The sequence below is a fragment of the Nomascus leucogenys genome, chromosome 14 (assembly GCF_006542625.1).
Source record: "Nomascus leucogenys isolate Asia chromosome 14, Asia_NLE_v1, whole genome shotgun sequence".
In the NCBI taxonomy this organism is placed as follows: domain Eukaryota; kingdom Metazoa; phylum Chordata; class Mammalia; order Primates; family Hylobatidae; genus Nomascus; species Nomascus leucogenys.
Window position 1 is genome coordinate 88483551 of NC_044394.1, and position 24527 is coordinate 88508077.

A 24527-nucleotide genomic window follows, 5' to 3' on the forward strand; every position below is an offset into this window, starting at 1 on the left:
TCTTCCCATCCGCAGTGCTTCCCGGAGCTGGCAGGTGCTGTCCTGTCCACCCAGGCTCAAACAGGACATCAGGTGAACAGATCTTTTCTCAAATGGCATTTCAGATTCACATTGGCCTCGTTTAAAAAAGTATTTCCCCACCCGGGGTAGTGGCTCACGCCTGTAATCTCAGCACTTTGGGAGACCAAGGAGGGAGGATCACTTGAACGTAGGAGTTCGAGATCAGCCTGGGCAACACAGTGAAACCCCATCTCTATTTAAAAATTTAAAAAATTAGCCAGGCAAGGCCGGGCGTGGTGGTTCATGCCTGTAATCCCAGCACTTTGAGAGGCCGAGGCAGGCGGATCATGAGGTCAGGAGATCAAGACCATCCTGGCTAACATAGTGAAACCCTGTCTCTACTAAAAATACAAAAAATTAGCCAGGTGTGGCGGGCACCTGTAGTCCCAGCTACTCGGGAGGCTGAGGCAGGAGAAGGGCGTGAACCGGTGAGGCAGAGCTTGCAGTGAGCCGAGATCGTGCCACTGCACTCCAGCCTGGGTGACAGAGCGAGACTCCGTCTCAAAAATAAAAAAAAAATAAAAAATAATTAGCCAGGAAAGGCCATGCCCAGTGGCTCACACCTGTAATCCCAGCACTTTGGGAGGCTGAGGCAGGTGGATCACCTGAGGTCAGGAGCTTGAGACCAGCCTGGCCAACATGGTGAAACGCTGTCTCTATTAAAAATACAAAAAATTAGCTGGACATGGTGGTGGGCATCTGTAATCCCAGCTACTCGGGAGCCTGAGGCACGAGAATCGCTTGCATCTAAGAGACAGAGGTTGCAGTGAGCCGAGATCCTGCCATTGCATTCCAGCCAGAGCAACAAGAGTGAAACTCCGTCTCAAAAAAAAAAAAAAAAATTTATTCGGGCATGCACCTGTGTAGTCCCAGCTACTCGGGAGGCTGAGGTGGAAGGATCACTTGATCCTGGGAGGTCAAGGCTGCAGTGAGCCATGACTGGGCCACTGCACTCCAGCTTGGGAGAAAGAGTGAGACCCAGTCTCAAAAAAAAAAAAAAAAAGACTTTTTTCCTTTCTTTTTTTTTGAGACGGAGTCTTGCTCTGTCGCCCAGGCTGGAGTGCAGTGGCATTGATCTCAGCTCACTGCAACCTCTGGCTCCTGGGTTCGAGTGATTCTTCTGCCTCAGCCTCCCAAGTAGCTGGGACTACAGGCCTGCACCACCACGCCCAGCTAATTTTTTGTATTTTTAGTAGAGATGGGGTGTCACCATGTTGGCCAGTCTGGTCTTGAATTCCTGACCTCAGGTGATCCACCCACCTTGGCCTCTCAAAGTGCTGGGATTACAGGCATGAGCCACCGTGCCCCGCCAAAAAAAGTATATTTTGAAAAAGCAACCCCGTAACTTTGTTTGTTTTGTTTTGAGACAGAGTTTCACTCTTGTTGCCCAGGCTGGAGTGCAATGGTGCGATCTTAGCTCACTGCAACCTCCGCCTCCCAGGTTCAAGCGATTCTCCTGCCTCAGCCTCCCAAGTAGCTGAGATTACAGGCATGCGTCACCATGCCCGGCTAATTTTTGTATCTTTAGTAGAGACGGGGTTTTGTCATGTTGTCCAGGCTGGTCTCAACTCCTAACCTCAGGTGATCCACCTGCCTCAGCCTCCCAAAGTGCTGGGATTACAGGCGTGAGCCACGGCACCCAGCTTCACATAACTTTGATCACAGTATATTGTTATCAGCATTCTACTTTATTAGGTATTGTTAATCTCTTAGAAGGAATATTTATATACCCTTTGCCAATTTATAAATTAAACTTTATCGTAGGTATGCATATACAGGAAAAAACATACTGTATATAGGGTTCAGTATTATCCATGGTTTCAGAGGGTCTTGGAGTGAATCCTGCGGATAAGGGAGGCTATTGTGGCTCTTGGAGATATTCCACACGGTCAACATAGATCTCTTTTTAATGGCTGCAGGGTTTGATGCTGCTTGAATGTGTTTATTCCCTAACGAACACTAGGCTGTTTCTTGTTTTTTTTTTTGCTATACTCAATAATGTCACGGTGGAAATTTTTTTTTTTTCCAAACTTTTACTTTCAGTTCCAGGGTATATGTGTAGGGTGTGCAGGTTTGTTACACAGGTAAATGTGTGTCATGATGGTTTGCTGCACACATACAATGGAAATTTTTTTTTTTTTTCTTTGAGATGGAGTCTGGCTCTGTCGCCCAGGCTGGAGTGCAGGGGCACAATCTCGGCTCACTGCAACCTCCACCTGCTGAGTTCAAGAGATTCTCCTACCTGAGCCTCCCAAGTATCTAGGATTACAGGCGCCAGCCACCACGCCTGGCTAATTTTTGTATTTTTAGTAGAGACGGGGTTTTGCCACGTTGGCCAGGCTGGTCTTGAACTCCTGACCTCAGGTGATTCACCCACCTCGGCCTCCCAAAGTGCTGGGATTACAGGCATGAGCCACCACACCCAGCCCACAGTGGAAATTCTTGAATGCTATTCAGTGTGAGAGAAAGAGGCGGTGTGGTGGGGTGGGTGGTGGATGGATGTAGCTGGCTTCTTGGGACATGCACACCACTCTCGGGGTGCAGAGGAAGCTTGTCCTACATGTGGGTAGCATTGTCCTGTCAAGGTCAAGGTGTTGGCCCCAATGCTGAGACTCCGGGGCATTCAGGGACAGACCCAAATGTCAGGGAGACGGAGGACAGAGCAGACAGGAGACTGAAGCAGAAGGCAAGTGGTAGCTGGCTTGGGGAAGCCCTTACCCGGGGGTCCGCAAACTTTTCCTGAAAATGGCCAGAAAGGAAATGCTTCCAGCACTACGGGCCAGGAGGTCACTGTCACCACCACTCAGCTCCGCCCTGCAGCTTGAAAGCTACTCTAGACAATATGTAAACAAACGAGCAGGGCCGTGTTCCAATACAACTTTATTTATCAACATGGAAATTTACGTTTTATATAATTTTTTTTTTTTTTTTTTTTTTTTTTTGAGACGGAGTCTTGCTCTGTCCCCCAGGCTGGAGTACAGTGGAGTGATCTCAGCTCACTGCAAGCTCCGCCTCCCGGGTTCACGCCATTCTCCTGCCTCAGCCTCCCGAGTAGCTGGGACTACAGGTGCCCGCCAACACGCCCAGCTAATTTTTTTGTATTTTTAGTAGAGACGGGGTTTCACTGTGTTAGCCAGTATGGTCTCGATCTCCTGACCTCGTGATCTGCCCGCCTCGGCCTCCCAAAGTGCTGGGATTACAGGCTTGAGCCACCGCACCCGGCCACATTTTATATAATTTTTACATGTTATGAAATAATATTCTTTTGTGCTTCTTTATGAACCATTTAAATGTAATGCCATTCTGGCTGGGCACAGTGGTGCATGCCTGGAATCCCAGCACTTTGGGAGGCCAAGGTGGGTGGATCACAAGGTTAGGAGTTTGAGACCAGCCTGGCCAATATGGTGAAACCCCGTTTCTATTAAAAATACAAAAATTAGCTGGGCGTGGTGGTGGGCGCCTGTAGTCCCAGCTGCTCAGGAGGCTGAGGCAGGAGAATTGCTTGAACCCGGGAGGTGGAGGTTGCACTGAGCCAAGATCACGCCACTGCACTCCAGCCTGGGCAACAGAGAGAGACTCCACCTCAAAAAAAAAAAAGAAGTAATGCCATTACCTTTAAAAGTAATGGCATTACTTTTGAGCGTCATCTTTGTCACGCTCTGTCAGCAGGTGGAGGGGCCAGATGAGGCTAAGAGGCGGCTCTGGGCATCTCCGAGCATTGACTTGTGGACGTTCCCCAGCCCTGGAGCTCCATCCAGGCTGGGAAGAGGGAGGACCTGGAGATTATCATGAGTGTCCCAGCAGTGAGAATGGACTCTTGCCGGGCAGGCAGACACAGCAAGGCTCTCCTGGGTGCTGGGGGAAACTGAAGCTGTCAGCTTCAGCTCCGAAAGCTCTTTGGAGAGGCTTCTCAAGGTGGGATGCACGTGGACCAGGCTCCAGGTATCGTCAGAACTACTGGAAGATTGTTTTCAAGATAATCTGGAGCAGGAAGAGAAGACACAAAAGCCCCAGAATCAGAGCAGCTCTTTGCAGGAATTTGATTAAGGAAATGAGACAGGGCTGGATGCAGTGGCTCACGCCTGCAACCCCAACCCTTTGGGAGGGTGAGGTGGGAAGATCACTTGAACTCAGGAGTTGAAGACAGTCTGGTTAGAGGTATAATATGCTGAGATGAAGGAAGAAGAGGAAGAAGAAGAAGAAGAAGAGGAGGAGGGGGAGGGGGAGGAGGAGAAGAAAGAAGACGAAGGAGGAAGGAGGAGGAAGAAGAAGGAAGATGAAGACGACCAGCCTGGGGAACATAGAGAGACCCCATCTCTACAAAAACAGTGAATAATTAGCAGGGCACAGTGGCATGCCTTTGCAGTCCCAGCTACTCAAGAGGCTGAGGCAGGATAACCACTTGAGCCCAGGAGGCAGCAGAGAGCTAAGATTTTGCCATTGTACTCCAGCCTGGGTGCAAGAGAGGAGACCCTGTCTCTAAAGAAAAAAAAAAAAGAAACAAGATGCTCTTTCTTAGGTTCTTTCTTTCCTAGGTTCTCAAGTCTTTTTTTTTTTTTTTTTTTTTTTTGAGACGGAGTCTTACTCTGTCGCTCAGGCTGGAGTGCAGTGGTGTAATCTCGGCTCACTGCAATCTCTGCCTCCTGGGTTCAAGCAATTCTCATGCCTCAGCCTCCTGAGTAGCTGGGGTTACGGGCACGTACCATCACATCTGGCTAATTTTTTTTGTATTTTTAGTAGAGATGGAGTTTCTCCATGTTGGCCAGGCTAGTCTCGAACTCCTGGTTTGCGCATCTAAGGGGCTGCGACAGGACCTGTGCTGTCTACCATGAAAGGGCTGCCAGGGATGAGGCCCCACCTGGGTGAGCACATTGTCCTTCTGGGTCAGATTCTCAACGATTTCAAAGTGGTCCACATCGTGGAGCTCTTCAAACGAGGCTTTCCACTCTCCTTGACACAGGGTCTGGGCAGGGGAGACATGGGAAGAGGGGCCTGAGCAGTGGGAAGGGAGGCGGGGCAGGATATGGGGCCATGCCTGGCACAGGTCAGGGTTCACTCAGTACGTGTTAAATAAATGACGGATGGTCTTGTCCACTTGAGTAAAAGAAAGAGGAAAATAATGAGCTCACATGACCCTCGACCTCTGGCCACAAACCTGTGCTGGGAGTACCTGGTAAAACTCCCAGGACTGTCGGTGGAACTCGGGGGAGTCGAACTGGCCCACGACCACCAGCACACGGCAGGTGGGGTCCACCGGCTGCGCCTGGGCCACCTTCAGCGAGGGGCTGTTCCTCTGAGCGTCCTCCCTGGGGTGGGGAGTGGACAGGGATCAGGACAGAGAGGAGCCGGGCTCCTGGTGAGCCAGGGGAGGTGGTGGGCAAGTAACTCACAAGGTCAGCTGGAGAGCGACGTTCTGTGAAGTATACACGATGGGCTCCAGGTCAAAGACCCCACTCACCAGGAAAAAGCCTGTGAAGGTACAGAATTGTCACAGGGCCAGGCTCCAGGCAGAGCAAGGCAGGGCCAGCCCACTCCCACCGCCAGAGGGGCAGGACCAGGGGAGGGGGCACAGAGGAAGCAGAGAAGGCCTTGCTCAGAGGGCTCGAAGCCCTGCGGTCAAGCCACTCACGGCCGGGAGGATTTCAAGCAGTTGGCCCAAACCCCAAGGCTCATGGGGAGATGAAGGTTGCCCAGCCAGGCTGTAGCCCCCATGGAAACCTTTGAGGTTGGGCGTGACCCCATGCTTGGTCCAGTTGGCCAGGAGCATCATGGCGGCCAGGTGGGCCCCAGCTGAGTGTCCACACAGGTAAATTCCCCTGGGAGGGGTCAGAGCAGAGAGCTGGGTTTGCACGCAGTTTCCCCACAACATCAGGCCCCCTTCGAAGAGTCCCAATTTGCTTTCTGCTCCACAGGCCAGAGGGGCAGCTTGGCTGTGTCCCAGGGACTAATTGCACTGTCCTCCCACCCAGTGGGTCCAACAGGAAGAAAATCTACCGGCAACACCCACTTGTTGCTTGGATACCGCTTCTGGACAAACGCAATGCTGCGGGTCACCTGGTCTACCATCTGGTCCAGGGTGCCTGCACAGAGAGCATGAGCTGGGTCAGGGACGTGCTTCCTCCTAAAGCCTACTGGCCCTCGGACCTGCAGCAACCACCCCATTACCTTTGGGGGCGATGTCGTAAGCCACTATTACCACGGCCACTCCCTGTGCCGTCAGCGGGTCGACCATGAAGGCAGACTCGTCCTTACTGCAAGAGAGAGACACAGATGTGACAGCTGGAGGCAGCTTGGCCACTACGCTGCTTCCTGTGTCCTGAACACACCACTTACCAGATGTCCTGTCCACGCACAGCATCATCCCTTTCTGACCCCATGTGAGAGAATGAAGTGGACAGGCTCTCTCCCTGACACATCACATGCTAGCTGCGGGACCTTGGGGAAACTTCATGTAACTTTTTTTTTTTCTAAGCGATGGGGACTCGCTCTGTCGCCCAGGCTGGAGTGCAATGGTGCGATCACGGTTCACTGCAGCCTCGACCTCCTGGGCTCAAGCGATCCTCCTGCCTCAGCCTCCCAAGCGGGAGTACAGGTGTCACCACTACGCCCAGCAAATTTATTTTTTCTTTTGTAGAGATGGGGGTCTTGCTATGTTGACCAGGCTGGTTTCTAACTCGGTCCTCCTGCCTCAGCCTCCCAATGTGTGGGATTATAGCTGTGAGCCACTGTGCCTGGCAATTTATGTAACTTCTAAGCCTGGTTTCCTCATCTGTAAAATAGAGGCAATTAGTTCCCTCTCTTAGGGAACTGTTTTTGAGAATTAAAGACTAGCATTTGTGTGCAATAAATGTAAGCTTTTTTTTTTTTTTTTGAGACAGAGTCTCGCCCAGGGTGGAGTGCAGTGGCACGATCTTAGCTTACTGCAACCTCCGCCTCCTGGGTTCAAGCAATTCTCCTGCATTAGCCTCCCGAGTAGCTGGGATTACAGGCACACACCACCACGTCCAGCTAATTTTTGTATTTTTAGTAGAGACAGGGTTTCACCCTGTTGGCCAGGCTGGTCTCGAACTCCTGACCTCAAGTGATCTGTCCGCCTTGCCCTTCCAAAGTGTTGGGATTACAGGCGTGAGCCACCGTACCTGGCCATTAAATGTAAGCTATTAACATGAACATGCTTGAAGGCAACTCTGTAGGAAGACCCTAAGGAACAGCAGTGTCTGCCAAGATCCCAAATTCCTAAATACCCACTCCTTAGCTTACAGTGACCAACTGTCCCATTTTACCTGGGACTCTTATTTTTTTTTCCTAAAGTACTGAAAACCCCATGTCCTGGGGTTTTCCCTCCTCAGTCCCAAGCAAACTGGGACAGTGGTTGGTCATTCTGGCTTTTCCCTTGATTCAAGAGGAGGCTGAACATGCTTCTCACCGGGTGTAGTGGGTTGAACTGTGTCCCCCCCAAAAGATATGTCCAAATCCTAACCCCAGAACCTGTGACTATGACCTTGTTAAAAAAAGAAAGAAAAAAGGAGGCTGGTGTGGTGGCTCACGCCTGTAATCCCAGAACTTTGAGAGGTTAAGGTGGGAGGATCACTTGATGTCAGGAGTTCAAGACCAGCCTAGCCAACATGGTGAAACCCCGTCTCTACTAAAAATACAAAAATTAGCTAGGCGTGGTGGCACGCACCTGTAATCCTAGCTACTTGGGAGGCTGAGGCAGAAGAATTGCTCGAGCCCGGGAGGCAGAAGTTGCAGTGAGCTGAGGTCACACCACTGCGTTCCAGTCTGGGTTAGAGTGAGGCTCTCTCTCAAAAAAAAAAAAAAAAAAAAAAAACAGAGAGGAAGATTTGAGACCCAGGAACACCAGGATCACATGTGAATGGAGGCAGAGGCTGGAGCTATGCAGACACAAGCTAAGGGCTGCCTGAGGCCACCAGAAGCTGGAGGAGGTAGGAGGGATCCTCCCTAGGAACGCTGCCCACATTTGACTTGACACTTCCGCTCTCCAGCGCTGAGACACAGCCGTGCAGGGAGCGCCCAGCTTGTGGCAGTTTGGTTGTGGCAGCCCTGGAGGAGGAGTCCCCCAGGGAAAGTGGAATCTGTCTTGCAGTCCACCATCCACATCCCCTGACTCACCTTCCGCTCTGCCAGTATCCTCCGTGAAAGAACAAGAAGAAAGGCAAGGCTGCAAAACCAAGCACAGGGCAAGTGAGCGAGGCCCGCCCTGCTGAGCTCTGCCACTGGACCCCCAAGCCCCGGGGACCCCCAGCCCCTTCACCGACAACCTTCAGCTGACTCGTCGGGGAAGTAAATGTCCACTTTCTCCCCTTCGCCATCTCCATAGGGGACATGCAGCAGGCTCTTCCTGGTGGCCTGGGCCCTTGCGGTAGCTGTCTCAGAAATGGACAAGTCACTGTCAGCACAAGCTCAGGCAGCAGCAATTTCTTTTTTTTTTTTTTAGACAAAGTCTCACTCTGTTGCCTAAGCTGGAGTGCAGTGGCGCGATCTCGGCTCACTGCAATCTCCACCTCCCCGGTTCAAGCGATTCTCCTGCCTCAGCCTCCCAAGTAGCTGGGACTACAGGCGCACGCCACTATGCCCAGCTAATTCTTTTTTTTTAGTAGAGACAGGGTTGTTGGCCAGGCTGGTCTTGAACTCCTGACCTCGTGATTCGCCCACCTTGGCCTCCCAAAGTGCTGGGATTACAGGCGTGAGCCACTGTGCCCAGCCAGGTGGCGGCAATTTCTATTTCAGCTCAGGTAGAAACCTTCCAGCTGAAAGCTCCCTTAAGTTGGCGTGTTGAGCTTCAGCTCTGAGCACCTCCCACTGAAAGAGGACTGCCAGGCCAGGCACAGTGGCTCACGCCTATAATCCCGGCACTTTGGGAGGCCGAGGCGGGCGGATCACGAGGTCAGGAGATCGAGACCTTCCTGGCTAACACGGTGAAACCCGTCTCTACTAAAAATACAAAAAATTAGCCGGGCGTGTTGGCGGGCGCCTGTAGTCCCAGCTACTCAGGAGGCTGAGGCAGGAGAATGGCGTGAATCCGGGAGGCGGATCTTGCAGTGAGCTGAGATCACGCCACTGCACTCCAGCCTGGGGGACAGAGTGAGACGCCGTCTCAAAAAAAAAAAAAAAGAGACCACCAGTCCTGACGTCTGTCAACAAGTGAACTGTGGTTCTGCGAGGACCCTTTTCAGCACGACTTTACTCCATACTTATTACATGTGCTATACTTTTTTGTTTTAAAGGACAGGGTCTCACTATATTGCCCAGGCTGGAGTACAGTGGTTATTCACAGGTGCAATCATAGCATACTACAGCCTCAAACTCCTGGCACCAAGCAACCCTCCAGCCTCAGCCTCCTGAGTAGCTGGGATTACGGGCACATGCCATCACACTTGGCTAATTGTTGTATTTTTAGTAGAGATGGGGTTTCACTGTATTGGCGAGGCTGGTCTTGAGCTCAACCTCAGATGATCCATCCACCTCAGCCTCCCAAAGTGCTGGGATTACAGGCGTGAGCCACTGCACCTGGCCTCTTGCTTTATTTTTTATCCTAGCATTCATCGTTTTTTTTTTTTTTTTTTGCTTTTTGTTTGTTTCTTTGTTTGTTTTTTTGCGAGAGAGTCTTGCTCTGTCACCCAGGCTGGAGTGCAGTGGTGCCATCTTGGTTCACTGCAACTTCTGCCTCCTGGGTTCCAGCAATTCTCGTGCCTTAGCCTATATTTTCTAAAAATTAAAAAAAAAGTTATCTGGACGTGGTGGCGGACACCTGTAATTCCGGCTACTCGGGAGGGCGAAGTGGGAGGATTACTTGAACCTGGGAGGCAGAGGCTGCAGTGAGCTGAGATTGCACCACTGCACTCCAGCCTGGGTGACAGAGCGAGATTTTGTCTCGAAAGAAAGGAAAGAAAGAAAGAGAGCATCCAGACCAGTGGGAATGATCAGTCAGTAAACCCTGCCTCCCCTCCCACCGCAGCAACACACTCTTAGTATTCACAGCTAGAACACTGCGCTCTTGGGAGAAGGAATCCGGTCTAGTCATCTTTGCAGGAACTCCCTGCTTTGCTGAAAATAAATATTGCATTTGTTTACCAGGGCAGCTGTAACAAAGTACTGCAAATTGAGTGTCTCACAGCAGTAGAACATGATTCTCTCACAGTTCTAGAGGCCAGAAGTCTGAAATTCAGGTGTGGACACTGCCATACTCTGCCAATGCCTTTTTTGCCTCCTGCAGCTCCTGGTGGCTCCAGGCATTCCAAGGCCTGTGGCTATGTCACTCCAGTCACCTCTGCCTCTTCCAATCTCTGCCTCCGTCTTCAGTAGTCCCCTCCCTGTGTGTCCCTCCCTCTTCTGTCTCTTAGCAGGATACCAGTCAATGGGATTTAGGGCCCACCCTAACCCAGAATGGCTTGACTTTAGCTAATAACACCTACAAAGATGGTCTTTCCAAATAAGGAAATACCAGCCGGGAACCTGTAATCCCAGCACTTTGGGAGGCTGAGGCGGGCAGATCACCTGAGGTCAGGAGTTGAGACCATCATGGCCAACATGGTGAAACCCTGTCTCTACTAAAAATACAAAAACTAGGCCGGGTGCGGTGGCTCACGCTTGTAATCCCAGCACTTTGGGAGGCCGAGGCGGGCGGATCACGAGGTCAGGAGATCAAGACCACGGTGAAATCCCGTCTCTACTAAAAATACAAAAAAATTAGCCAGGCGTGGTGGCAGGCGCCTGTAGTCCCAGCTACTCGGAGAGGCTGAGGCAGGAGAATGGCGTGAACCCGGGAGGCGGAGCTTGCAGTGAGCCGAGATAGCGCCACTGCACTCCAGCCTGGGTGACAGAGCGAGACTCCGTCTCAAAAAAAAACCAAAAAAACACAAAAATTATCTGGGCGTGGTGGCGCGTGCCTGTAGTCCCAGCTACTTGGGAGGCTGAGGCAGGAGAATCGCTCGAACCCGGAGGCAGAGGTTGCAGTGAGCTGAGATCACACCACTGCACTCCAGCCTGGGCGACAGAGCAAGACTCTGTCTCAAACAAAACAAAAGGAAAAACACCAAATAAGGAAATACCTTCACAGGTTCCCAGGGTTAGGATTTGGACATGTCTTTTTTTTCTTTTTTAATGTTGTGGTGCGGGTCACCTTTATTTGGCACCGTAGATGCCAAGTGTCTTACATAACACAATTTTCAGAATTCTAGCTAGTCAGCAGAGACCTAAGGGGGCCAGCCTGCAGGCCCATGCCCCACCTCTCCCATTCTGTCACCCCAAGAATCCAGACAACCCCTTCTCACAGCTGTGCTCAGGCACCATCAGGGATCCTTGGGGTGCTGGGTTGATCTCCCCAAAAGAGGTGGAATCCAGTTCCCTGTAGAACGTGCATCTCAGAAAGGGCTCCATGTATTAACCTGCAACTTGGGAGTCCCTAGAGGCCCCCTGGTCCGCAACCTTGGTGGCCACAGTGGGCCTAGAAAAAAAAAAACCTGGCCAGGCACGGTGGCTCACACCTGTAATCCTAGCACTTTGGGAGGCCGAGGTGGGTGGATCACAAGGTCAGACATTCGAGACCACCCTGGCCAATATGGTGAAACCCCGTCTCTACTAAAAATACAAAAATTAGTCAGGCGTGGTGGTGTGTGCCTGTACTCCCAGCTACTCAGGAGGCTGAGGAAGGAGAATCGCTTGAACCAGGAAGCAGAGGTTGCAGTGAGCTGAGATTGCACCACTGCACTCCAGCCTGGGCAACAGAGCAAGATTCTGTCTCAAAAAAAAAAAAAAAAAAAAGAGAGAAAAGAAAAGAAAAAAAAAAACCTGTGCTTCTCTCGGGTGAGTGATTCATTCTGCAACTCCAGAAGGGTAAACATGGCAGAGGAAGAAAAAGCATAGGACCGAGAGCTTGTACGAATTGTGTCTATGCCGGAATGCAGAACCGTAAACCAGGCTGTCTCCACTTCGGCTGGATGGATTAAAGCTGAGGGAAATCAAAGGGAAGTTGCCCATGTGCCAATCCAGGCAGGAAGCTGCCTTTGCAGAATGCCAGTGAGGTTGCAAAACCTGTTTTGCCAGCACCCACGTTACCAACCACTTGCCCCTGAAGGGTTCCCTATGTACTGACAAGAAGCTGTCTATGTACAGATGAGGAAACATCTCCAAGAAATACTAAGTGAAACTGGCAGGGTGGAACTGTTGTGCTACGGGGCCATTTGGATGAAAGGGAGGGGGAGTCTATATCCATATGAAGAACAGTGGCCACCTTGATGGGGGCCAGGGGAACTGGGCGGATGAAAGGGAAGAGGAGCGAGCATTTCGCTGAAAAGCCTTGTGTGGTTTTTTTTTTTTTTTTTTTTGAGACACGAGTCTCGCTCTGTCGCCCAAGCTGGAGTCCACAGGCGCAATCTTGGCTCACTGCAACCTCTGCCTCTGGGGTTCAAGTGATTCTCCTGTCTCTGCCTTCCAAGCAGCTGGGATTACAGGTGTGCGCCACCACACCCGTCTAATTTTTTTTTTTTTTTTTTGAGACAGAGCTTTGCTCTTGTCACCCAGGCTGGAGTGCAACGGTGCGATCTCTGCACACTGCAACCTCTGCTTCCTGGGTTCAAGTGATTCTCCTGCTGCAGCCTCCTAAGTAGCTGGGATTACAGGCACCTGCCACCACGCATGACTAATTTTTTTTTTTTTTGTATTTGTAGTAGAGATGGGGTTTCACCATGTTGGCCAGGTTGGTCTCGAACTCCTGACCTTGAGTGATATCCCCGCCTTGGCCTCCCAAAGTGCTGGGATTATAGGTGCGAGCCAGTGCATCTGGCCCAGGCTAATTTTTGTATTTTTAGTAGAGATGGGGTTTCATGGTGTTGGCCAGGCTGGTCTCGAACTCCTGAATTCACTTTTTATTTTTGAGACATGGTTTCACTCTGTCATACAGGCTGGAGTGTAGTGGTGCAATCTCGACTCGCTGCAGCCTTAACCTCCTAGGTTCAAACAAGCTTCCCACCTCAGCCACCAGAGTAGCTAAGACTACAGGCGTGTGCCGCCACGGCTGGCTAATTTTTCTATTTTTTGTAGAGACAGGGTTTCGCCATGTTGCCCAGGCTGTTCTCAAACTCCAGGGCTCAAGTGATCCTCCCACCTTAGCCTCCCAAGTAGATGGAACCACAGGCAAGCACCACCACACCCAGCTAATTTTTAATTTTTTTTGTAGAGACCCGGTCTTGCATGTTGCCCAGCTGGTTTCGAACTCCTGGGCTCAAGCTGTCCTCCTGCTTTGGTTTCCCAAAGTCTGGGATTACAGGCATGCGCCACCAGACCCGGCCCCCACTCTTTCTCAAACCACATCTGATCATCAGGAAATCCTTGGACGCCCCCTCCACTGCTTGTCCTGGGTCTAGAGTCTCCTCCCCACCTGCACTGAGACCACTCTAGTTGGATACCCTTTGATCTGTTCCCTGGAAGGCAGCAGCCACCCCTCTAGGCTCTTCCAGCTTCTACCCGGACTCCCTACAGCCACAAGCGTGAGCTGGTTATAACACGCTCACATCCATCCTGGGCTCCTGTCTGAGTCAGCCTGGGCGGCTATAACAAAATACCACAGACTGGGGAAACTTAATGGAAATTTTATTTTCTCACAGTTCTGCAAACTGGAAGTCCAAGATCAAGGTGCCAGCAGGGTTGGTGTCTGATAAGCCCCAGGGCTGCAGACCTGCCATCAATCCTTTGCTGAAAGCCATCTGGGCTGTCTCCCAGGCCATGCTACCACAAACACCCCTGCTGTGAATAGCCTTGTACATCCATTACCATACCACTTGCAAGCATCTGTAGGACACGCTCTCGGGGGTAGAATTCTGGGTCAAAAGGCAGACTTGCTACTTGCTACTGTGAGGCCACTGCCAGCTGCCATCCATGGGGGTTTGCCAACAACCCTGCCCCAGCACAGGGTTGTTGTGTGAAGACAATGCACCTCACAGGCTCATCGGAATGGCTTCATCAGAAGGTCGAGATTTAATGAACACAGGAGTTCTTAAGCCTATAAATGGACTAGATTAATGTTGTGCTACGATTAAGAAAAACCATGAAATTTATGTTCTAAGTGGAATGGCCATTAAAACCAAGCAGCTGTAGGTGTTCCTTATCATGCATATGCCTCCCTCAGATATTAAAAAAACTCTACTAACCTCAAGAAAGAGAAATTGCCTCTCTCTAGGAGAGGACAGCTGGGGTGCAGAGACAGAGAATGAGGTGACTCATGCCCCCCACAGAGGGCCCTCCAGTCTCTGAATCCCAGAGCAAGAACACAAGAGGGCTTCAGCAAGACAACCCACAACAAACCTTATGGCAAACTTCCTTTCTCATTAAAGCAAAAGCTTCGTTGCTATTATTTACAACTCAGGCTATATGGAAAGGGTGCTATGAACACGCACGTAAAAGTGCTTATTTGAGTACCTGTTTTCAATTGTTTCGGATTAGAAATAATTTTTCTTTGTTTTTGTTTTTTGTTTTATTTTTCAGATGGAGTTTCATTCTTTGTTGCCCAGGCTGGAGTGCAATGGCACGGTCTCGACTCACTGCAACCTCCCCCACCCAGGTTCAAGCTATTCTCCTACTTCAGCCTCCCCGGTGGCTGGGATTACAGGCACGTGCCACTACGCCTGGCTCATTTTTGTATTTTCAGTAGAGAAGCGGTTTTGTCATGTTGGCCAGGCTGGTCTCGAACTCCTGACCTCAAGTGATCTGCTCACCCTGGCCTCCCAAAGTGCTAGGATTACAGGCGTGAGCCTCTGTGCCTGGCTGGGTAGAAATCATTTCTTTTCTTTTTTTTCTGAGACAAGGTCTCGCTTTGTCACCCAGGCTAGAGTGCAGTGGTGCAATCTTGGCTCACTGCAACCTCTGCCTCCTGAGTTCCAGCAATTCTCTTGCCTCAGCCTCTCAAGTAGCTGGGATTATAGGCGCACGCCACCATGCCTGGCTATTTTTTGTGTTTTTAGTAGAGATGGGGTTTCACCATGTTGGCCAGGCTGGCTGTGAGCTCTTGACCTCAAGTGATCCCCCTGCCTTGGCCTCCCAAAGTGCTGGGATTACAGGGATGAGCCATCAAGCCCAGCCTGGGTTAGAAATAATTTCTAATGCTACCATCCTGGCTAACATGGTGAAACCCTGTCTCTATTAAAAATACAAAAAAATTAGCCGGGCGTGGTGGTGGGCGCCTGTAGTCTCAGCTACTCGGGAGGCTGGAGCTTGCAGTGAGCCGAGATCATGCCACTGCACTCCAGCCTGGGCAACAGAGCAAGACTCCGTCTCAAAAAAAAAAAAGAAATAATTTCTAATGCTGTGCATGGTATTAAAAACAGGACTGCAAGGCCGGGCGTGGTGGCTCTTGCCTGTAATCCCAGCACTTTGGGAGGCTGAGGCGGGCAGATCACCTGAGGTCGGTAGTTCCAGACCAGTCTGACCAACACGGAGAAACCCCATCTCTACTAAAAATACAAAATTAGCTGGACGTGGTGGCGCATGCCTGTAATCCCAGCTACTTGGGAGGCTGAGGCAGGAGAACTGCTTGAACCCAGGAGGCAGAGGTTGCAGTGAGCCTGGGTAACTAGAGTGAAACTCTGCCAAAAAAACAAAAAACAAACAACAAAAAAAAACAGGACTGCAGGGCTGCACGCGGCAGCTCATGCCTGTAGTCCCAGCACTTTGGGAGGTCGAGGTGGGCGGCTCACCTGAGGCCAGGAGTTCGAGACCAGCCTGGCCAACATGGCGAAACCCTGTGTCTACTAAAAATACAAAAATTAGCCGGGCATGGTGGTACACATCTGCAATCCCAGCTATTCGGGAAGCTGAGGCACAAGAATTGCTTGAACCCGGGAGACGGAGGTTGCAGTGAGATGAGATAGCACCACTGCCCTCCAGCCTGGGCAACAGAGTGAGACTCTCCCTGTCTCAAAAGAAAAAAAAAAAAAGAAAGAAACTGTCGCCTTTAAACACTCACTCCCCATTCCTCCTTCCCCTTGCCCCTAGCAACCACCATTCCATTTCTTGTCTTTATTAATTTGACTTCTCTAGGGACCTCATTTAAATGAAATCATACAGAATTTGAACTTTTGTATCTGGATAAAAAATATATACAGCATTTTGCTGACTGTAAAATGTATTTTTTTGGGCCAGGTGCAGTGGCTCAATCCCAGCACTTTGGAAGGCTGAGGCAGGCGAATCACCCGAAGTCGGGAGTTCGAGACCAGCCTGACCAACATGGAGAAACCCTGTCTCTACTAAAAATAAAAAATTAGCCAGGCGTGGTGGCGCATGCCTGTAATCTCAGCTACTCAGGAGGCTGAGGCAGGAGAATTGCTTGAACCCGGGAGGCGGAGGTTGTGGTGAGCCGAGATCGCGCCATTGCACTCCAGCCTGGGCAATAAGAGCAAAACTCCGTCTTAAAAAAAAAAAAAAAAAGTATTTTTACTGAAGGTCACGGTAAAACTAATTTAAAAGCCAGTGGTAAAGGAAATGGTTCTTAAACCCCCTCTCTGCCACCCTCCTGCACCCTGGCCATACTCACACAGCGGTTAGACTTTGTTCTCCCTGAGCCCAGACAAGGGCGGCCAGGCCTTGATGGGGACGAGGCTGTCTACTCATTAAAAGCGAACATCCCCCATTGCAAGTTCATAGGCTGGCATTGTAAGGACAAATACACATCAAAAATGAGAAAAAACGTAATTCTCCCTGGTGCAAAGAAGGAAAAGTGTGGCTCATGCCTATAATCCCAGCACTTTGGGAGGCGAGCAGATCACCTGAGGCCAGGAGTCCCAGACCAACCTGGCGAACATGGTGAAACCCTGCCTCTACTAAAAATACAAAATTAGCTGGCGTGGTGGCGCACACCTGTAATTCCAGCTACTCGGGAGACTGAGACACAAGAATGTGAGATGCAAGAATGGCTTGAACCCAGGAGGCAGAGGTTGCAATGAGCCAAAATCACGCCACTGCACTCCAAACTGGGTGACAGAGCGAGGCCTTGTCTCAAAGAAAAAAAAAAAACCCAATACATAAAGAAATATGCAGCCTTGAACTCCCAGGCAGCAGTCATCCTTCCACTTCAGCCTCTCAAGTAGGTGGAACTGCAGGTGCACACTACCGCACCCTGCTAATTTTTAAATTTTTTTTTTTTTGAGATGGAGTCTCGCTCTGTCGCCCAGGCTGGAATGCAGTGGTGCGATCTCAGCTCACTGCAACTCCGCCTCCCGGGTTCAAGCCATTCTCCTGCCTCAGCCTCCAGAGTAGATGGGACTACAGGTGCCCGTACCACGCCCAGCTAATCTTTTATATTTTTAGTAGAGACAGGGTTTCACCGTGTTAGCCAGGATGGTCTCAATCTCCTGACCTCGTGATCTGCCCACCTCAGCCCTGCAAAGTGCTGGGATTACAGGCGTGAGCCAGCACGCCTGGCCTTTAAATTTTTTGTAGAGGCAGGTTCTTGCTATGTTGCCCAGGCTGGTCTCAAACTCCTGGCCTCAAAGGATCCTCGTGCCTTGACCTCCCACAGTCCTGGAATTACAGGCGTGTGTGACAGTTCCTGGCCTCTTTTGTTTTTTTTCTTTTTAATCTTTTCCTTTTAATTTTCTTTCATTAATATGACTTGAAGGTTCAATAGTGTGTGCTTTTTACATCTGACTTTCTTTCTCAATAGGGTCAGCTCTTTATCACTCAAGACAATTAAGACAGGCAAACAGGTTTGCTTACAGCTCTTTTTTTTTTTTTTGAGACGGAGTCTCGCTCTGTCGCCCAGGCTAGAGTGCAGTGGTGCGATCTTGGCTCACTGCAAGCTCCACCTCCCGGGTTCACACGATTCTCCTGCCTCAGCCTCCCCAGTAGCTGGGACTACAGGCACCTGCCACCACGCCCGGCTAATTTTTTGTATTTTTAGTAGAGACAGGGTTTCACCGTGTTAGCCAGGATGGTCTCGATCTCCTGACATCATGATCTGCCCGCCTCGGCCTCCCAAAGTGCTGGGATTACAGGCGTGAGCCACCGTGCCCGGCTGCTTACAGCTCTTGTATGTTTCACCACACTCATGTATTTATCGAGCAAATAGAGATGAATTTGGAACAGAGCTGGGCACAGCAAGGAACATGAAGAGCCCAGGAAACAGCTCCACCCCAATCTATTGAGACAGGAGGATGGTGGAATTGCTGGAATATACTTCTAACAAGTCTGTTCCTCCTCCTGGGTTCTCTCTGTTTAGAAAACCACCAAGCCCAGGAGCCCAGGCATCTGCCTCTGAAAGGCTGTGTTGAGCCTGCTGCAACAGAGTCAATTTGCCAAGCATGGCTGGCTGCGTCCTCACCCACACTTCCTCCTCGGGGCCTGCTCCCCATCCCAGCACAGATGCATTACCAGGTGTTCAAATCGTGGTACGGCACTTTGCAGATACAGGGTAGAGATGGAAATGGACCTTAAGACTTCACTAGTTCGGCCGGGCGCGGTGGCTCACGCTTGTAATCCCAGCACTTTGGGAGGCCAAGGCGGGTGGATCACGAGGTCAGGAGATCGAGACCAGGTGAAACCCCGTCTCTACTAAAAATACAAAAAATTAGCCGGGCATGGTGGCGGGCGCCTGTAGTCCCAGCTACTCGGGAGGCTGAGGGAGGAGAATGGCGTGAACCCGGGAGGCGGAGCTTGCAGTGAGCCGAGATCCTGCCACTGCACTCCAGCCTGGGTGACAGAGCGAGACTCCATCTCAAAAAAAAAAAAAAAAAAAAAAAAAAGACTTCACTAGTTTACAGGTTTCCAAGTCCAGATTTCTTTAAAGAATGAAAAGGTGAAAGGCCAGGCATGGTGGCTCCAAGGCAGGCGGATGACCTGAGGTCGGGAGTTTGAGACCAGCCTGACCAACATGGAGAAACCCTGTCTCTACTAAAAATACAAAATTAGCCAGGGTTGGTGGCACAGGCCTGTAATCCCAGCTACCAGGGAGGCTGAGGCAGGAGAATCGCTTGAACCTGGGAGGTAGAGGTTGTGGTGAGTTGAGATTGCACCTTTGCACTCCAGCCTGGGCAGCAAGAGCAAAACTCCGCCTCAAAAAAAAAAAAAGTCCGGGCATGGTGGCTCACACCTGTAATCCTAGCACTTTGGGAGACCGAGGAGGGCAAATCACCTGAGGTCAGGAGTTCAAGACCAGCCTGACGAACATGGAGAAACCCCACCTTTACTAAAAAAAAAAAAAAAAAAAAAAACACTTAGTAGGGCGTGGTGGTGCCTGCCTGTAATCCCAGCTACTTAGGAGGCTGAGGCAGGAGAAGCACTTGAACCCAGGAGGCAGAGTTAGTGGTGAGTCGAGATCACGCCATTGCACTCCAGCCTGGGCAACAAGAGCGAAACTCTGTCTCAAAAACAACAAAAAAAGGGCTGGGCGCGGTGGCTCACGCCTGTAATCCCAGCACTTTGGGAGGCCGAGGTGGGCAGATCATGAGGTCAGTAGATCGAGACCATCCTGGCTAACACGGTGAAACCCCGTCTCTACTAAAAATACAAAAAATTAGCCGGGCGAGGTGGCGGGCGCCTGTAGTCCCAGCTACTGGGGAGGCTGAGGCAGGAGAATGGCGTGAACCCGGGAGGCGGAGCTTGCAGTGAGCCCAGATCGCGCCACTGCACTCTAGCCTGGGCGAAAGAGTGAGACTCCATCTCAAAAAAAATAAAAAATAAATAAAGAAAGAAAAGGTGGCCAGGTGCGGTGGCTCACGCCTATAATCCCAGCACTTTGGGAGGCCGAGGTGGCCAGATCACGAGGGTCAAGAGATGGAGACCATCCTGGCTAACATGGTGAAACCCCATCTCTACTAAAAATACCAAAATCAGCTGAGCGTGGAGGGGCGCGCCTGTAGTCCCAGCTACTCAGGAGGCTGAGTCAGGAGAATCGCTTGAACCCTGGAAGCAGAGGTTGCAGTGAGCTGAGATCGTGCCACTGCACTCCAGCCTGGGCAACAGAGCAAGACTCAGTCTAAAAAAAAAAAAAAAAAAAAAAAAAAGGCTTCATTGCTTTTTTTTTTTTTTTTTTTTTTTTTTGAGACAGGGTCTCACTGTTATCCAGGCTGGCGTGCAGTGATGCAATCTCAACTGACTGCAACCTCTGCCTCCCAGATTCAAGCAATTCTCATGCCTCAGGTTCCCGAGTAGCTGGAATTACAGGTGTCCAGCTAATTTTCGTATTTTTTTGTAGAGATGGGGTTTTGCCATGTTGGCCAGGCTGGTCTCGAACTCCTGGCCCCAAGTGATATACCTGCCTCGGCCTCCCAAAGTATTGCTTTTTATGAATAGTGACCGCATTCCACATTCAGCAGTGGATGGGGAATGTTCCTCTGTTCACTTCACCTCTGTATGCCAACCACAGCCCACAGCCTTACGGGCCTGGGTATGGTTGGCTGAGCAGGAAAGGCCAGGCATGGTCAACTGAGCCATGGACCTCCCCTGGACCTCTCCTGCCTCCAGCAGTCCCTGCAGCAAAGGGGCCTGGGCACCTGCCCCTGAGCAGGGAGGTTTATAAAGTGCCTGGTGTTTGGGAAATGCCCCTCGAGGCCCAGGTGGTGCAGCGCAGCCCCCCAGCCCCTAGCATTCTGAACCACTGCCACATGCTAAAGGCCACCCAATGAGGCCACGGAGAGGTCACACTAGTACCTTCAATTCCTATTTGTGAGTAGGTCCTCAAGGATTCCTCTGCTCCCAGTCGGACAACCCATCGGCTGGGACAGTACTGATTCTCCAGCTCCTGCAGGGCACAAACATGAGGCCCCATAAGACTTTCCTTCTCAACAGAGTGTGCCCCTCCCCCTCGCCCATGCCCGGCTGCTCCTCTCTGCCTTAGAAGCCCTCTCCCCAGTATCCCAGGGTCTCCAAGATGCCCTCGGATCCATGGTCTAGAGGTATACCAGCGACCGCTGTGCCTTTAGCCAGCTGGCAGCCTTAAGGGGAGATGAGGTCCTCCAGACGAATCCAGTTAGTGCCATCATGGGCACCACTCCCACAGCAGTTATGACCAGGGGAGCTCAGGTGGCCCAGTGGCTCACACCTGTAATCCCAGCACTTTGGGAGGTCGAGGCGGGTGGATCACCTGAAGTCAGGAGTTTGAGACCAGCCTGGCCAACATGGCAAAACCCCGTCTCTACTGAAAATACAAAAATTAGCTGAGCGTGGTGGTGTGCACCTGTAATCCCAGCTACTTGGGAGGCTGGGGCAGGATAATTGCTTAAGCCTGGGAGGCGGAGGTTGCAGTGAGCCAACATTGCACCGCTGCACTCCAGCCTGAGCGACAGAGCAAGACTCCATCTCAAAAAAATAAAAGGAGGAGCTGATCTGCCCTGAGAGGGTGCGATTCTGACCACAGGAGGTCACTGCACAGTCAAAGGCACAGAGGTGAGGAGTAAGGAATGAAAGGTCAGTTTGCAAATGCTGGCAGGCCCTATGGCTGATGCACAGAGGTGAGGCTGGGAGGCTGGCCTGGAGGAGGAGGGGCGGTGAATGTCGGGCTAACACCTTCACACCTTATGCAGAAAGTAACAAGGAACCATTCTGAGGCAGTTTGGAGAATTAAAAAAAAAAAAAAAGAAACAGAGGCTGGGCGCGGTGGCTCACGCCTGTAATCCCAGCACTTTGGGAGGCTGAGGTGGGATCACGAGTTCAGGAGTTCGAGATCAGCCTGACCAACATGATGAAACCCCATCTCTACTAAAAATACAAAAATTAACTGGGCGTGGTGACGCGCGCCTGTAATCCCAGCTACTCAGGAGGCTGAGGCAGGGGAATAGCTTGAACCAGGGAGGCAGAGGTTGCAGTGAGCTGGGATCATGCTACTGCATTCCAGCCTGGGCGACAGAGTGAGACCCCGTCTCAAAAAAAACAAAAAACAAAAAACAGAAAATGCCGGACGCGGTGGCTCTGGCCTGTAATCTCAGCACTTTGGGAGGCCAAGATAGGCGGATCACTTGAGTCCAGGAGTTCCAGACCAGTCTGGGCAATATGGCCAAACACCATCTCTACAAAAAATATGAAAAATCAATCGGGCATGGTGGTGGACACCTGTAGTCCTAGCTATTCAGGAGGCTAAGGCAGGAGAATCGCTTGAGCCCAGGAAGCAGAGGTTGTAGTGAGCCAAGATTGTGCCACTGCACTCCACCCTGAGAGACAGAGCAAGACCCTGTTTCAAAAAAAAAAAAAAAAAAAAAAAGACCGGGCGTGGTGGCTCACACCTGTAATCCCCGCACTTTGGGAGGCCGAGGCGGGTGGATCACCTGAGGTCAGGAGTTTGAGACCATCCTGGCCAACATGGTGAAACCCCGTCTCTACTAAAAATACAAAAATTAGCTGGGCATGGTAGCAGGCGCCTGTAATCTCAGCTACTCGGGAGGCTGAGGCAGGAGAATCGCTGGAACTCGGGAGGCGGAGGTTGCAGTGAGCTGAAATCCCACCATTGCACTCTAGCCTGGGTGACAACAGCGAGACTCCATCTCAAAAAAAAAAAAAAAAAAAAGTAACAAGGAACCAGATTTTGAAGAAAGGGCTCAAAACCATCATGAGAAATGGGAAGTCAGGGCGACCTCACGGAAAGGCCTGAGGTCAAATGCCATCTGACCTCCCTCACTTACTTACTGTTTTATCCTGAACAAGTTACTGAGTCTCTGGGATTCAGTTCCCTTACTGGTAGAAGGCATCTATCCAGGCCCGGCACAGTAGCTCACACCTGTAATCTCAGCACTTTGGGAGGCTGAGGTGGATGGATCACTTGAGGCCAGGAGTTCAAGACCAGTCTGTCCAACATGGCGAAACCCCGTCTCTATTAAAAATACAAAAATTGGCCAGGCGCAGTGGCTCATGCCTGTAATCCCAGCACTTTGGGAGGCCAAGGCGGGTGGATCATGAGGTCAGGAGATGGAGACCATCCTGGCTAACACAGTGAAACCCCATCTCTACTAAAAATACAAAAAAATTAGCCGGGCATGGTTGCGGGCGCCTGTAGTCCCAGCTACTCGGGAGGCTGAGGCCAGAGAATGGCATGAACCCTGGAGGCAGAGGTTGCAGTGAGTCCAGATCGCGCCACTGCACTCCAGCCTGGGCGACAGAGCGAGACTCCATCTCAAAAAAAAAAAAAAAAAAAAAAATTAGCCAGGCATGTAGTACCAGCTACAGTGCACCTGTGATCCCAGCCACTCAGGAGGCTGAGGCAGGAGAATCACTTGAACCCGGGAGGTAGAGGTTGCAGTGAGCCGAGATCATGCCACTGCACTCTAGCCTGGGTGACTCAGCGAGACGGTGTCTCAAAAAAAGAAGGGATGTATCCAAATCACAAGGTTAAAAGGGATAAAGCATGCGAGTAAAATAAAGCAAGCCACTCAGTGTGGGTTGCTTCTTCCTCCCAGTGAAGGGGCTCTTTGTCAGAGGTCCTTGGATCTGTCCAATCCATACCTGCAAAGGTTATTACCTGTAGGATCCTTACAGCCACACCTGGCACACTCTGTGATCACTACCACCATCTTTGTTGCTATTATTTATGATCATGATTATACAATGGGTTTCTTTTCTTTTCTTTTTTGAGCCACCGCACCCGGCCTGTATGTTTCTAACCTTCACAACAACCCCAATGTAAATACCAGCTGTTCTGAATCCTTCAGCCTGTGCCACATAAGCACAGACCCAAAAACATTGTGTAACCTCAGATCAAGGTCCAGAACTTTGGCCCCTAACCTCCTGCAGGTCTATGGATTTTTTTTTTTTTGAGACGGAGTCTTGGTCTATCACCCAGGCTTCCAGGCTGGAGTGCAATGGCATGATCTCGGCTCACTGCAACCTCCACCTCCTGGGTTCAAGCAATTCTCCTGTCTCAGCCTCCCCAGTAGCTGGGATTACAGACGTACATCACCACGCCCGGCTAATTTTTGTATTTTTAGTAGAGACGGGGTTTCACCATGTTGGCCAGGCTGGTCTCAAACTCCTAACCTCGTGATCCACCAAAAGTGCTGTGATTACAGGTGTGAGCCACCAGGCCTGGCAGGGCCAACGGATATTATTAGCATAGTCAGGACTTCAATTTTCTCTATCCTGAAAATTGGGCTAACAAAAATCCTTAGGAGAAGGTAAAATACACCATGGTGCTCAAGCACTGGGGACCTGGCACACACTAGGCGCTCAGCATGCCCACGGGACTGGTCTAGATGGCTTCTAAGCTTCCTTCTTAGAATTCCAATCTAATAAATGAGCTAACTCCGCCCTAGCCCCTTAGTCCCTCCCCGCAATCCGCCTACCTCTGCAGACATCTTCTTCCAAGGAACTTCGCTTGGGAAACCCACACCCGACACATCCATCATGGCGTCTACAGCCAGATGGGCGTGCGTCCTGCTCTTTTATATGGCCAGAGCCCCGCCTCGCTCCGCCCCCTTTAAATTTGGTAGGCGGAGCGAGGCGGGGCTCAGACCAGGCCCCACCCCGATCAGCCA

General features: G+C 50.9%; 1 protein-coding gene across 5 annotated transcripts; it reads right to left on the minus strand.

The window, feature by feature from the left end:
- Window positions 1-3555: 3555 nt before the first annotated feature.
- Window positions 3556-24453, minus strand: AFMID (arylformamidase). Of its 5 annotated transcripts, none has more exons than XM_030828127.1 (11): window positions 24336-24453; window positions 20719-20809; window positions 8343-8447; window positions 8194-8242; window positions 6226-6311; window positions 6068-6140; window positions 5779-5876; window positions 5451-5529; window positions 5231-5366; window positions 4919-5023; window positions 3556-4041 (listed from the first exon to the last, which is right to left on the minus strand). In XM_030828127.1, the coding sequence occupies exons 1-11, from the start codon at window positions 24396-24398 to the stop codon at window positions 4015-4017; spliced, it is 912 nt and encodes a 303-aa protein (XP_030683987.1). In that variant the 5' UTR covers window positions 24399-24453; the 3' UTR covers window positions 3556-4014. The 5 variants fall into 5 exon arrangements, with proteins under 5 accessions (XP_030683987.1, XP_030683985.1, XP_030683986.1 ...); XM_030828125.1 differs by having other exon boundaries at window positions 3704-4041; window positions 5216-5366; window positions 24336-24405; XM_030828126.1 differs by having other exon boundaries at window positions 3704-4041; window positions 8340-8447; window positions 24336-24401.
- Between the last annotated feature and the right edge of the window lie 74 nt (window positions 24454-24527).

Bases quoted from the DNA above. Each gene is read 5' to 3' on its own strand.
- AFMID (XM_030828124.1), bottom strand. From the start codon at position 24,398: ATGATGGATGTGTCGGGTGTGGGTTTCCCAAGCGAAGTTCCTTGGAAG. The intron at 8,243-8,339 runs GTCGGTGAAGGG...TTGGTTTTGCAG, and splicing joins CGACGAGTCAGCTGAAGGTT to CCTTGCCTTTCTTCTTGTTC. The intron at 5,877-6,067 runs GTGGGTGTTGCC...GACCCCTCCCAG, and splicing joins AAGCGGTATCCAAGCAACAA to GGGAATTTACCTGTGTGGAC.